This window comes from Typopeltis vanoorti, chromosome 13, assembly GCF_054136105.1.
Source record: "Typopeltis vanoorti isolate ZY-2024b chromosome 13, IOZ_Tvanoo_1.0, whole genome shotgun sequence".
Taxonomy (NCBI): domain Eukaryota; kingdom Metazoa; phylum Arthropoda; class Arachnida; order Uropygi; family Thelyphonidae; genus Typopeltis; species Typopeltis vanoorti.
The window spans coordinates 41,181,949-41,197,632 of record NC_143561.1 but is presented as its reverse complement, the minus strand read 5'-3'; the positions used below and the strand labels follow the sequence as shown (position 1 = coordinate 41,197,632).

The window sequence follows — 15,684 nt, the reverse complement described above, 5'->3', positions numbered from 1 at the left end:
GAAATCTGTAATTGTAAAAGGGATATTAGGTTTTGAAGGCCACGATTAATGAAAGGACTTTAGAGATTGCGTTTAAGAAAGTAGTGGAACTTTAAGTTTTGAATGAAAGAATTAGTGTGGAAGCACATAGAGCTAAATTTGTTGTTGATGAGTGAACCTTTAGCATTGCAGTGTATAAAATGCATGATTGACCTTAGATAGAATTTCCTACGTGAATTGATGTCTTTATATGTTATGGGAGAATTAGAACAGTTGGATAATTATACTCATTCCTTAAAGTTAGTGCAATTATATGTCAGTATTTGTTCGTAATGTGTAAACTGTCTGTTTTGTGATTAAATGTTTTTCTTTGAGTTTAATTGATGACTTGCCTGATTTCCTTTCTATTGTACCGCTCATTAAGTTCGAACCACAGCGGGAAGTAAATTACAAGGGAGGCTACGACTGTGAATTAAGTTTTAGTTGTTTGATAAGGTTTAGAATTTATCAAAAGTGTTTAACAGATTTAAGACAGTGTGCTAAACTGAGTTCTGGTTCCTTGATTTTGCACTGTTCAATAATCTAGGATTCAGGGTGGTGCAGTATAATAGAAATTTTCCCTGAACCTGAAAAAGGAATTACCGCCAGTATTGAAACAAAGCAATTGGTGTTGTCCAACAGCAATCCTTTTGTCTTCTATCCTCGTACACTACTCATAAGAATGGTTAACGGCCCAGATTGAATATTGAGACTGCTTAAGAATTTAGGTATATTAAGTTGATGCACCGAGCAAGGTATTTTATTGAAGTTAGGATAAGGAATTTATATGAGGGAATAAGTCAGGAAAAGATCATTATAAAAACGACGTATATATACATATAGAGAAAAAGAATGGAGATATTACAGTGTGGTGCTATGTCATGAAATCCTATTGCCTTATTGACATCAAGTTTATTTATCTCCTCAAATACCTCCTGCTCACTTACAATTAAGCTATCCACCCTATGTCCTCTACACTTAAGTTCTTCATGATTACATCCTGATCAGGATGAAACACCCTTATAAATTGATCACTGAATACCTCAACAATGTCTTCTGCCTCAGTTACCATTCTACCATTTTTATCCATTAACATCATCTTAGCATGATCATTCTTCCTTCTACTTACCACATATTTAAAAAATACTGTAGGGTTTTTCTTTGCCTGATTTGCCAATTTCTACTAATAATGCACTTTTGTTTTCCTTCCTTCCTGAGTCAATCTTCTGGCTTGTTCTTTATATTCATCACTAAACTTATTATTACCATTATTCATCTTGTACTGCCTCCAAAATACCTTGTTCTTCTTCCAGATTTCATGCTTAAGCCCCTCATTCATCCATTTTACACCTGCCTTATTCAGCCTTTTGGCCCTTCAGAATACATTCACACATTGATGCTATTATGTATTTCTTTGTCAGTTCCCAATCAGCAATTATTTCCTTATAGCTCAACTCCTCATTCCATGCTATAGCTCCAAGCTGTCTCCTAAGCTTCTCATAATTACCAGCCTTGTAATTCAACGTATATCCTTTCCTCACAGAAGTCCACATATGGCTAGCCGCAACCCAGTGATCACTTCATGATCACTCTGACCAACTGGAGGAAAGTGTGAAACCCTACTCACAATTACATCTTCTGATGATATGATCAGATCTAAAACTCTTGATCTTCACCTGCCCTCCTTTACATGCTGCTTGAGATAGTTATCTCTCAAGAACTCAAATTCATTTTTCTTATTCCCAAATGCTATTTCTTTATTTCAATCTATACTGCCATAATTAAAATCATCCATAATATTACCCTTCCTTTGTTCACTAATCCAAGTTGAAAATTTATTTTTCACTTAGTTAGACTATAATAAATTTAGTTTAATCCTTTATCCAAGTGTGAGCAAACAAAGTTTGCACCTGAAAATATCTTCAGGACTGAGGTAAGGTAGTACAACACCGGGAAACCTGCAGCAAAGGTGGATCAAGCTCTCAATTCCTTGTCTCAGTATCTCCCATAATGCACTCTCCTTGTGGACATGTATACTGCTATGCATTAAGGGGGGGGGGCACTACCCATACCGGTTTCGACCTTTATTGAGGTTCTCGTCAGTGATACTACCGTTACTCACACTTGGATAAAGGATTAAACTAAATTTATTACTAATCCAAGTTGTTTATACATTTCTTCATCACTACCCTCCACATTCCCTAGCCTGTAGCAACATCCAACTAAATATGTCTTTCTTTCTACTTCCACATTACATCATACTGCCTCATAACCAGTGCCACTATTTCTCTTCTTTCATGTTTACCTTATGTGGACTCAATTCCCCTGTTGTCATCAGCAGCACTCCCCCTCCCTTCTTGCCTTTTTTATCCTCGTGAAAAATACTGTGTCCTTCCATTTCTATTCCCGTTACGATGTCATTCAACCCTGTTTCACTTATTTCCCTGATTTTGGGGCAAATAAACTCTATCACTGAAACCATTTCATCTCCCTTATTCCTGATATTTCTGGCATTTGTAACTGCTGTGATTTGTAAACAATCACAGCAGTTCATTTTTAGGTCTATAACCAGTCCTATCCAAGCCACTGGTTGGTTGTGATTTCCCCCACCACACCTGCCCAATCACCTTTATTACCACTTACCATATAAATCTGCTCAATCTCAACTTTCCCATCGCAATATACTCCATCTCCATACACACATTCACTGCTACTTTAAACATCCACTCTCCCTACACCATGTCTCCCTGTCCACCTGTCCCCTACCATTTCGCTGTTCCCCTTGTGTTTCCATTCTCTCTTCCTCTCTCACACAACCATCATTTCCTCTGCCAACCACACCTATCTCTTCAATACCATTCTTCTGATCTTTCACTTCATCTCTTACTTTTGATCTGTTGCATGCAGCACACAATGTACTTCCATCCAGTAAAATATACGAAAATAATGAAAGTCTGTGTTCAGATGAAAGTTTGTACCATAAAACATAAATTAATAAAATACTTTGGATAGAAAAATTAAATATTGATATTTTTTAGCTTTGTAACAGCAAGTGAAATCAGCACTCTCAAACTGTTAAAATTCTGATGACAGATGTCAAATGTTATGTGGCTTACTTTTTTTTTGTCATTTTTACAAAAAAAACAGTTGATGAAGATTTAGTTTCCTGTTAAAATGTTTTTTATTAAAAATATGCAAAGACATTCAGAAAGTAAATTGCACAACTAATTGCAACAACTCTTAAAGTGGTTTCATTGTTGTCGAGTTGGAATGAGAATGTGGGTTAATTTTTTTGGGAGAAGAGCATAAAAAGTTGAAGAAATGGAATGGAGACCTGTATATTTATATGGAGGAAATTTTCATTCCTTCATTGAAAAAAAGGTGGCAAAGAAAGCTGCTTTCATTGAGAGAGCTGTGAAAAGATAAGTTTAAATTTTAAAATTGTGTGTAGTAATGTCAATAATTTATTTAAATATTATTGTATGATAGCTGTGATTGTATGCAGTGTTCGGTTTAGTTAAAGTTTTGTATTAATTAAATTTCATTGTGTTTCTTGTGTGATTAATTAATAGTGGACATGAGAGAGTTTGGGTGTGCAAGAAGTGTGACATGCTTATGGATTATGAGATGCCATTGTATGTGAGCAGTAGTGGGTAAAAGATTCTGGATGTAGCTATGGAAGTAAACAGAGTTGATGGTATAGGGGAGTTCATGAAAAATGATAATGGTGAGACAGTTCGCGTAAAAAGCGGTGAGTTAGCGGTAGTAAGCAGTAAGGCAGCAGACATTCAAGGTAGTGAAAATACAATTAGTATAAATGGCATTGAGAAAGTAATTGAAGAGATGAGAGCAGAGTTGGTAAAGATGAGGCATGAGATTAATTGTATAAGGAATGAACTGAAGAATTTCCCCAGGAATCTTTTGGGGAAAGTGTTGTTTCATTTATATGTAAATGACATTGGAAAGGGCTTGAATTTTGATATATAGTTGTTTGCAGATAATACATAGTTGGGGAGAGCCATGGGTACCACGAGGAGTAAGAGCAGATGTTGTAGCCTTGCAAGAGGACTTGAATAGACTGGGTGAACATTCGGGGATGTCAGTACAATGTAGCAAAGTGCAAGTTTTAAAATTTGGGAAGCACAGATGCAGAGTATAAGATTGGTGGTGGATATCTTACAGGAGGTGGAGGAGATGATAGCCTTGGGGTGGTAGTCAATAGGGACCTGAAATTTCAGGGATATTTTGCTAAAACTGTGAGGACAGAACAGTGTATTATCTCAATGATATAGAGAAAACTGACATCTAGACATAAAAATGTTATGATTCCAATCTTTGATCAAACTGCATATGATTATTGTGCATAGATTTGGTTACCTGGTTTTCTAAAGGACAATAAGTTTTTGGAGAGGGTTCAGCGATGATTAACTAAGTCCGTTTCAGCTCTCTGTAATGTGGAGTATGAGGATAAGTTGAGAGTATGCAAACTGCAAAACCTAGTGAATAGAAGGGGGGGGGGATTGAGACATATAAGTTGGTAAGGGATAATTACCAGTTTAATATGGGTGAGATTTTTCATGGAATGTTGTTTGAAGTTTTTCCACTACCAAGTTTATACTATGAATTAAAGATGCCAAGTTTATATTAAACCAAGAAATTATATTCTTGGTTTAATATACAGGGCAACTCATACATTAGCCTCTATGTATGAGTTTCCCTGTCCTGAAAATATTTTAGGTTCAAACTTTGTTTGCTTACACTTGGATATAGTGTAAGCAAAATTAAATCAAGGTATATATTAATTAATTAATATTAAGGTATATTAATCAAAATTATATTCTTGATTAAATCAAGAATATAATTTTTTGGCATCTTTTATTCTTTTCATAGAATGGTTGGAGATGGGGGAGAACAAGAGAACATCCCTGAAAACTGTATAAAGGGGTGAGCAAGGAAGCGTGGAGTAGATTTTTTGCATTGGAGTGGTGGGCGATTGGAATGCATTGTCTTGAAAGTGTGGCAAGTGCAGAGACAGTGAATGCATTTAAATCAAGGTATGATGAGCTGTACATGTGAGAGTGAGGCTTTCAGCAGTGTGTGTGTGTGTGTGTGTGTGTGTGTGTGTGTCTTGACATCATGGTGGTCTGAAAATAATGAAATCAATGTGTCTAATATACATTTGCACATGTTGTGGGACATTGCTATTCCATGAATCAATAAACTTCATCTCATAACTTTCAGTGATTAATGTTTTGAAGGGCATCTAAACATAGATTACTGTATACATGAATTGTCCCTGATGATGCTCTTTGATTGGAAGGATATCAATTTCCCATCTAGAACATTTATGAGAGCGTTTTGGCTGAAAATGAGCTTGCTTATCTCATATAGATAAAGGTAACAAAGTTTTTCCTCCTGTAAAAGAGAAATTGGCTCACTACGGCTGAACGGATTGATCACTTGTCATTTCCAAAATTAGATTTATCAAATATATATATATATATATATATATATATATATATATATATATATATATATAAATTTTTTTTTTTTTTTTTTCCTCAAAACCATTTTTATAATACCATAGAAATTGTCTCAATACATGTACTCTACTAATCTAATCTAATCCTGTGGCCTCCTCTTTAAGAGGGTTGCAGTTGATGAACAGTCCGCTTCCATGCCTCTCTATCTCTTGCTTCTGTAAGACTCTTGCCCGTCCAATCTTTGATGTTGTCTTTCCATTGTAGCCAGGGTCTTCCTCTTAATCTTCTTCCCTCCACCATCCCCTACAATACTATTCTGGGAAGCTCTCCAGAAGAACCCCTCATCAAATGTCCTGCAAATGCTATTTTTTCTTCTTTGGATACTAGCCATATAGTCTCTTTTCATTTTGAATCCTCTTCATTGCTCACTCTTTCAGTCCATCTGATACGATCCATTTTTCTCAAGCACCACACTTCAAATGCATTCAGTCAGTCACTCATTTCCTTATTGATCATCCAGGACGATCAATAAAGAGATGAGCGATCGTCCAGGACTCACATCCATATGTCCCCATGCTTCAGAATCATTGTCTTGAGGATTTTTACTTTCAACTGTTAGTTCAGATTTCTATTTCCTAATATGTGGTATATTTGGAAAAATGCTGCTTTTGCTTTTTTAATTCTGTTCTTAATTTCATAATTAGATCTATTGTCTTCTGTTATCCAACTCCCAAGGTATTCAAAATTTTTTACATTTTCTATTCTATGTCTGTTCAAAGTGATTTCCATCCCATCATTTCCTTTCCTTGAAATCTTCATTACTTTTGTCTTCTGAATGTTTATTTTCATTTTATATCTCTCATTTCCAACCCTGTTCAGTCTATTCAAAATTATTTGCAAGCCTTCCTCTGTTTTACTCATAAGTACAATGTCATCTGTATATCTTATATTATTTATCAGATGTCCGTTTATCTTTATTCCGTCCTTCAGGTCTTCCAAGGCATCATCCATTCACTATAGACATTAAAAAGGAGTGGGGATATCCCACATCCTTGCCTTACATCCTTTCTTATGGAGATTCATTCAGTATCCTCTTCTTCAAATCTGACCTTGGCTTCTTGAGTTTTGTATATTCTGAACAAAATTCTCATAATATTTTTATCTATTCCTATTTTATGCAAAATATCAAATAAAATAGAGTGATTAATGTTATCGAAAGCTTTTTCATAGTCCACAAAGCATAGATATAAATCTTCATTGCACTTGATCATTCTTTCCCCCAATATCCGTAGTGTTGTGATAGCTTCCCTGGTTCCCATTTCTTTTGAAACCAAACTGTGCTTCATTTCATTCCCTCTCTATCATCTGTTCCATTCTTCTATATATTATGTTGATTAAGACTTTTGCAATGTGGCTAATCAAGCTGATAGTTCTGTGCTTGCTGCAATCCATCGTTCCTATAGTCTTGGGAATAGGAATAAAAATAGATCTTACGAAGTCTTTAGATATTCTATCCTCCTCCAGACTTCTATTAAAGATGATGGATAGAAGTTTTATTCCTTCCTTTCCCAATGCCTTCAGTAACTCTCCTTGAATATCACCCACTCCTGGAACGTTCCTATCCTTTATTCTTTTAATGGCTGCTTCGGTTTCCCATTCCTTAATTTCTGTGGCATCATCATTTTCTATCTGATCACTTTCCAGATTTACTTCATCTCCATAAAGTTCTGTAACATACTTCTTCCATCTTATCATTTTTTCATTTTTTTTTCCAACAAAAATCTTTCCTCTTCATCCTTCAAAGCACTGCTTTTTATCCTTCTCTTCTTCCCTGAAATCAAGTTCAAGCCTTCATAGACTTTTCTCATATCCTTTGCTGTATCATTTTCCTCTATTTCCTTGCAGGCCTGATTGAGCCAGTCTTCCTTTGCCTTTTTAGCCAGAATTTTTACTTGTTTATTGATCTCTTTATACCTGACGTGGGCTTCGTCACTGTTCTTATTCTTCCATTTTCTTCTTTCATCCATTTTTTCTATCACCTCCTCAGTAATCCAGGGCTTCCTTCCTCTGCTCTCTGCCTCACCCAGAAGACCTTTAGCACATTCCTTGATTTTCTCTCTTAGATCAGTCCAGATTACTTCTAAGGGTCTATCAGTATCAATACTGCTGATCTTATTTTCTAGTTCAGCTTGATATTTCTCTCTGATATCTTTTCTTTTTAGTCCATCAATTCTTATTTTTCTAGTTTCATTTTCTTTATTTATTCATTTTATTATGATTTTTACTTTAATTGTGAGCAGGTTATGGTTATTATTGCAATCTGTTCCAGGATAAGTTTTTGCATTTTTTTTATTATATTTCTATATCTTGAGTTAATTAATATATAATCAGTCTGATTTCTTCACCTCTCTGTCCAGGTGCTCACCAAGTATACAGTCTTCTCTCATGTTGTTGAAACCAGGTGTTAGTCACTATCGATTCATGTTTTCTGCAAAACTCCACCAGTCTTCTCCCCTTTCATTTCTTTCTCCCAAGCCCCAAGGGCCCACCAGACCATCCTCTCTTCCTTTCTCTATCTTTGCATTCATATATTCCATTACTATCAGTATATCTCTGTTATTTTTCAAATGTAAACATTCCTCTATTTGTTGATAGATCTCTTCAACTTCTTCATCTGCATGATCTGTTGTTGGTAAGTATACTTGAGTTATGAGGATATTTCTAGGTTTGGCCTTTATTTTCAAAGCAATCCCTCTTTCAGATCTCTGCCAATATCCCTCCATCATATTGGCTATCCTTTTATCCAACATTATTCCAATCCCCCCCCCCCCCCTTTGATGTTCTTCTCCTCCTGAGTAAATAAATCTGAATCCATCATCTAACATCTGAGAGTTCAAGAATTGATATCTTCATTCTTTTCATTTTTCTCTGATAACATTGGCCATCTTCCCTGCTTGATACATTGAATTAACATTCCAGGTGCCCATATTTGTATTTTCTTTGAGGTTCATTTTCTTATGTTGTGTCCTTACATTAGCTCCAGAACTTCCAGGAGGCTTTGATCCTGCAGCATCATTTGAGGTCTTATCCTCCTGGAACTCCAACATAGCTCTACAAACCCTCTCCCTGTTCTTGTGCATAATTCATTCTTTCATATTGACTTGTTCATCATTACTTGGAGAAAGAGAAAAAGTATGCATGGAGGTTCTCCGTTGCCTTCCATGCAGCTTGGTGGGTTGGACATTTCCTTCTAACCAGATATAATGGTTATACTGCCATGACTCAATATCTTCAGCTCGGGTACCCCAAGATCGCCAGTTCCCGTGCGCACCTAGGTGCACCTCTTCCCCCATACACACACACACACACACATACATACATACACATAAAGTGTGACAGTTAAAATCCTGGAATGGCTTCATACTGTCATGGTGACTCATCCTGTATGTGTTTGGTCATGTCTGTGCTGTTGCCTTGAGTCATATCAAAACAAGCCAGCCAGTAGTTGACAAGCAATGGTAGAGTTTGCATGTATGTATTTGTTACTTTTGGCAGAAAAAGGAGAGTGAACAGAATTTAGAACGGCTTTTGTATAAAGTCAGGTAAAATTGCCAATGAGAACTCTAGACATGTTAAGTGCAGTTTATGATGATGCAATGAAAAATTCAAGCATATATTTGAGTGTCATAAGAGGTTTAAAGAGGGAAGACATGAAAGACAACGAAAGAACTGGATGACACAAACTCACTGCACATTTGAAAATGTAGAATAGTGTAGCAGTTAGTTGGATCTGACAGGGCAAAGAGTGAACAAACATGGTTATTTAGAAATGCTGAAGGTAATGTGAAGCTGTTCGTAAAAAGAGATGTAAACTTTGGCCAAACAGTTGGGTTGTCTATCATGACAGTGCTTCTGTACATGATTTAGCAGCTGCCTATAAGTTTCTGGCTAAAAAAAAAATAAATAAAAATCAGTCACAGACATCCTCTGTATTCACCAGACTTAGTTTGTGTTTGCTTACAACTTTTGGCTGTTCCTAAAATGGAATAATTCCTTGGAAGAATACAGATTTTCTGACATTCAACATCATATGGTAAAAGTAAGAAATAGCATTCCAGAAGATGAGTTCTTAAACTGTTTGAACAATAACATCATTGTCTGACTTAGTGCATTGCTGCACAAGAGGATTACTTTAAAGGTAATAGCCACCAGTGTACAAATATGGTTTTTATGTGTGCATTCTGGGAATTTAATTTCTCACGTGTGTGTGTGTGTGTGTGTGTGTGTGTGTGTGTGTGTGTGTGTGTGTGTGTGTGTGTGTGTGTGTGTGTGTGTGTGTGTGTGTAAATGGGATTATTTATATAACTTTCCATCATAAATCAGGTCATCATGCTTCTGAAGGATTTAGGCCTGGAGTGGTCTGTTCCGGCCTTAGAAGTCATCGTTGAATTCTCTTAAGAGAACTTCTGGTTTTCTTTTTCCCAGTGGTTTGTAATTTAAGGCTTGTTTTGGTAATCTTTCTGTTTTCATTCTTTCAACATGTTTCATCCATTTATGTTTATATTTTTTAATTTTTTCTATTACTGATTCCTGGTTTAATTCTTTTACAATTTCTTCATTTCTTTTGTGATGGAATAGAGTATACTTTGCAGTTTTTCTCATAAATTTCATTTCAGCTGTTATTAATCTTTGTTTGTCTTTTTGTTAATAAATCAGGTATTTTTTTAAATCCATAATTACTTTGGATATGCACTATGCTGTAGAATGATGAAAATCCACTCATTTCATAATTAGTTTATGAAAAAAAAAAAAAAATAAATAAAGCATGTGTGGCTTATGCTATTAATTTCATAAAATTTCTCACTTTCAGAACCCAATCATTGAAAGAAAATTTATTATGTAAATGGTTGATGATCTTAATCAGCACACTGTGCTTGTGAGTATGCCAACCATTTTGCATACTAAGTTGTAAAAAAAAAAGCCAACAGTTAGGTATGGACTCTTTTCAGGCTGAACCCATTCAAGGTTTATTTACGAAAGCTACATAAAAATCTAATGATTGCTATGTTTTGTAACATAGCAATCATAATATAACAGAAGTTTTATAATCTGAGTCTAGATGTTTTGGTGTTCAGCCAATACTTCTTTAATAGCCTTACAGACAAAATTACTAGAAATTACTAGAAATCCACCATCAGGAGCCTCCTCAGCTAGCGCGCGTATACACTCACACACACACTAACAAGACTTCAACTCTGCACAGTAATGCCCTGCCTTATGATGCTTCACTTTACAACAATCTACTCATACAATAATAATAATAATAAATGCTTTTCAATTAATTAATTGCCATTTATACGACACTGCATTTGCTCATACAGCACTTATCAATTATCACTAGCTCCATTTATATAACTCTGCTTTTGCTCATATGATGGTTTTAGTAACATGATACTCCTGTGAATCATTCAATATGCAATTTTCTTGAACTCTTTGTCTTTGTCTATGACACGTTGTTTGCTACATCCCTCTGAGTTTTAGTGTTTCACTGCAAATTATAAACTGTTTATAACCATTTTTTCATTTTATTGTTAATAGTGCTGTTGCTTCCAGTAAAAAGAAGATGCTTAAACCTATTTATTACATACTAAGATTTAATAAAATTATCAAATTTGGTGACATTGGTATATCAAATACTGAGATGGACCTCAGGCTAAACTCACTGCATAACATACTGTTTTTACAAAGATAAAGTGAAAAGTGCTACACTAATTAATACTACAGTTATCTGTAAAATTGCCGAAATGGGAAAACTTTTAGTCGTGTAGACTGACAATAAAAACAACTGGTTTGCGTATTCTCTTAAGCCATGCTATTCATGAGAATAACCTTTACATTTGCTAAAATTGTTATAAATTTTTTGTTTGCATAATTGACATAAATAAATGCTTTATTTATGGCATTTATGCACATATATGACTATTTAAAAATGCTATTAGTCAGTTACATATATGTACAATAAAAAAAAAAAAAAAAAAGAGCAGTGCTTCATTATACGATAAAATTTTCTATATGACAGTGGTTTATTTACCTACCTGTCTTCACTTATTAAGAAAATGTATGATGATGCTGGAGCTTATTATGGCCATTGTTATCTTTTTTTATTTGTACAGAGTAGAGGAAGTTTTCTGTTGAAAACATATGGTATGAGTGATACTTAGGATTTTTTTTTTTTAAATGTTTGGTTTAAATTATCTGTCTTTTTAATGCTCATGCTTATTTTCCTTACATGGCGTTGACTAAGTGATTTATTTGTTCATTTATTATTTTTCTTTTGCTTCAAGAATCTGAGTCATACATCATTATTCTTAAAGCACTTAGAAATGCAATGTCAGAAAGATTATGTTTGGCATGTCAGTCAGCCATCATCCTTAGAAAAATATAGCTTGAATAAAGACACTTGTTTTCTGGTAAGTTGCACTTATGTATTTTAAGTTTATTTAATTTGTTTTAAATTGCAAATCTTGTATGTAGAAATCATCTGTTACAAATATTGTTTCAGTTAGCAGTTGGACAAATATCTACTTAGTGCCATCTTGTATTAGAGGTGAGGACAACAAACAGTTTTTTAAAAAAAAAATTAAACTTGCCAAGAAATTAAATTGTTTAATCCTTTATCTAAGTGTAAGCAAATAAAGTTGTCCAGTCTTGATGATACTTCACATGCAAGCTTTGTTTCCTTACACTTGATTAAAGGATTATTGTTGTTTTAACTCCTCAGCTGTATGGTTTGTTGAATATCAATACTGTATTTACTCGAATATAACTCGCACATTTTTCCTCAAAATTAAAGTTAAAAAAAATCGTGTTCAAGATATGTGCGGGGATTTTTGAAAACTAAAGTTTTTCGGGAAAAATAAATCGACATTTATAATTAAATTCTCAGTATTCATTATAATTTTAATTGCTCATGTAGAGCCTTCGCAGACCCGCGCGGTTAGCCTAGTGGCTTTGCGCTTCGCAACCATATGCTTGGGGAAGGAGTGTCCCAGGTTCGATTCCTGTTGTAGACGTGAGGAATTTGAGGATCTTCCTCAGGCATAGCCAAGTTTACCGGTCTTGGGCACGGTCAGTAGGGTTTTTTCCGCCAGTTTATCTGGCGTTTTTCTTCCTGCAAACAGGCAAACCGGCCCATGAACATATGCCTCTACAGTCAAAAATATATCCCCCCCCAGCGGCAGACCAGGCGACGGGTCGGTTGGGAGTAGTACTAACAAAGAAGTCGCATCTAAAGTAACATGCGGACCCTGCATGAGAAGCAGGAATAACGCGTAGAAGAAGAAGAAGAAGAAGAAGATGTAGAGCCTTCACAGCTCAGTCGGTATAGACAAGGCCCTTCTTTGGTCTGAAAGACCTGGGTTTGATTCCCATCCAAGATGTGTGGAACCTTTATCTGGTCTCTTTCAACTAAAGGTGAGTTAGCCAGTCTCATACGGAGGTAGAGGGTTTTTTCCCACCTTGAAACTCAGGTGTTCGTTCCTCAGAACAAGCAAACCGGCTCCGTGTATATGCATGAATTTACAATCATGAAATACATATGCTTAATCATTCATTAAATGTGCTCAATCCATCCTAATGGATGGGCAAGAAAAGGGGGGGGGGACCCTCATACGAATGAATAAATAAATTGCTCACATTATTTATAAAATAAATGCATTTAAATTTTAATTATCAACATTATTTGCGCGATTGGCCACTCACCTTCATCATGCAATATATTTGAAGCTTTAGTGACAGTGCTTCTCTAATTAAATAAAAACAAACAGTTTCATTATTGCTTGTCCTTTTATCATTTCAAAATCATAAGATCACCATGATTTAAAAAAAAATTGAAAATGGGTATGACTTACCAAGAAACTCCAGGACATGCTAGAGGTTGAAGTTTATCCTTAAACTTCATCCTCTAGCATACCCTGGAGTGTATGAAGTTCCCTGAGACTTGGCCTATTATGGGCAAACAGGAAGATCAATTAACATCTGCCTGGAAGAACATAAAAAAAATACATTTGCTACTATTATTATGGCAAGTCAGGACTGGCAGACCACTCTTTGGACACCCCTTCGCATTAAGATTAGATGGAAGAAAACAGATGTGCTATTTAGAAATCGTTATCGTAATCCAAAAGATTATTTTTTGAGTCAGCCATTACTATGAAGAATTCTCCTAACCTGAACAAATATGGTTGCATTAATTTGCCAAAAATTTGGGGCTGTTATCTTAAGAGCAACTGCCACATAGATGTAATTTTATTTTATTTTATTTTTTATTTTTATTTTTTATTTTTTTACAAATTAGAGGATGCTAAAATAGGACTTTCAATCTTTTGTCCCTTACAATTGTATTGTTTCACTTACTTGCTATCACATATACAAGCTGTGTTATGCTCTGATGATGATGATTTGAAATTCATAAAACATCTTTTGATAAAATAGTTTCTTTGGTGTTGTTAATACTGTTAAAAATAAGTCATGAATAACCACCAACACCTAAGCTTATCTGTTAAATAGGAACTTTCTTATTTTTTTGTCTTTGAAAGTTGATTTCCTACAGTCTAAATGCCCAAAAGGGGGAGATCATCTTCCATGGAGACTTCGCAGTCCATTCAGACTAGCTTTCCTTCTCTAATTTGAAGTATTTGATATTTCTGATGATCTCACATATTGTTCATCTACCATCCACTACATACCAGGACCATAATGCTGTCCATGTTTCCTTTTCTACAGATTGGCTTTGCCAAGCTATCTCAGCCTTGTTTATTCTGGTATTTCATCAGTAATGAATGAGTTGATTATGACACTCTCTCTCTCTCTCTCTCTCTCTCTCTCTCTCTCTCTCTCCTGTATTTTCATGGTCTAATTGCTGTTTCCTTCCATCCTGATCCAAACACCTTCTTTGACCAAATAATTGAACCTCCACTACACACATAATCTCTTAGCTATTATCTAAGCTGTGGTTCTTTGACAAATATGCCAAATCAGCCCAAGATAAAAATTGATATTTCAAATAGCTTATGTCAGAAACTCTCAGCATTGTCGACAACCTGCAGATGTTAAACAAAAAATCAAATTGCCAAAAGCCAGATGCAAAAAAAAATCGTCTCCTGCTCCATTGGCAGTTGAGCTTTCTAGATCCTATGGCTTTTGGTGCATTTTCTGCACTTTGTATTTCACCTCTCCCTCTTTCTCTCATATTCTGATGGCACCATGGTAACATACCCCCCCCCCTCCTAAAAAAAAACAAAAAAAAACCTATCAGCCTTCTCCTCCAATAAATAAATAAATTGCTCACATTTTCCTGGTCATAGCTGACCAGGAAAAATCACCTTCTACTACATCACAAAGAGTACATACTTCATTTGTCTATATATACTAATAAATCTCCCAGTTATACTGAAAATCTGGACCCCAGAATTTACATCCATTTACTCCTATATCACTTGTTCAGACTTAATGCTGGGTATTCTCCAGCATTGAGGGATATATATCCAAAGAGACAGAACCATCTATCAAAGAAATAAAAGTCAGCCATCAAAATCTTCCCATTTCCCTCATCTCAGAGATTGGTATATTCCAGCATTAAGGAGAAATCTCTGTGCTTTTACTTGCATTCTTCTTCTTTGTGTATATTAATGACCGTCTCCATTCCTCTTCATCACTCAACAAATCTTGCAATGCACAAATAATTCAAACTTCCAGATATTCCATAACTGGTATCTTATACAGTGATTTCCGTACTATTCTGTACTACAGAAATCACTGTGGAAAGAGGATAATCTAGTGAACTTCACCAAATCACAGTTGTGGTCTTGTTTCCTCATAAGAAAGATTTTGCTGCACTCTCCCTCTTACTTTTGATAATATCCAGATCTCTAGTTAGGATCAGATTTCTCTTCTCGGGTTTGACTTATGCTTCTAGCCTTTCCAGATACAAATATATCTCGCTCATGGATTCCCTACAATCTGTTTTCATAGGTACTCTATTTCTGCATTATGTTTTTTTTTGTAGATATTTTCATGGACATTGTCTCCACCAAACTGGCTAGCATCATTCCTCCACTTTCCTCTATATTTGTAAAAACTTAAGCAGCTGCTGGTCATTGTTCATACACAGTTTATTGTCAAA

At 35.3% G+C, this 15,684-nt stretch overlaps 1 protein-coding gene across 1 annotated transcript in view; it reads left to right on the top strand.

Moving 5' to 3' along the window:
* The window catches only part of Usp16-45 (ubiquitin specific protease 16/45), a 279,308-nt gene that overhangs the window by 105,340 nt on the left and 158,284 nt on the right, over positions 1–15,684 (top strand). Inside the window, exon 8 of the mRNA XM_090402847.1 lies at positions 11,846–11,971. Within this exon, the coding sequence (XP_090258973.1) occupies positions 11,846–11,971 (126 nt within the window). The remainder of the gene's footprint in view (positions 1–11,845; positions 11,972–15,684) is intronic.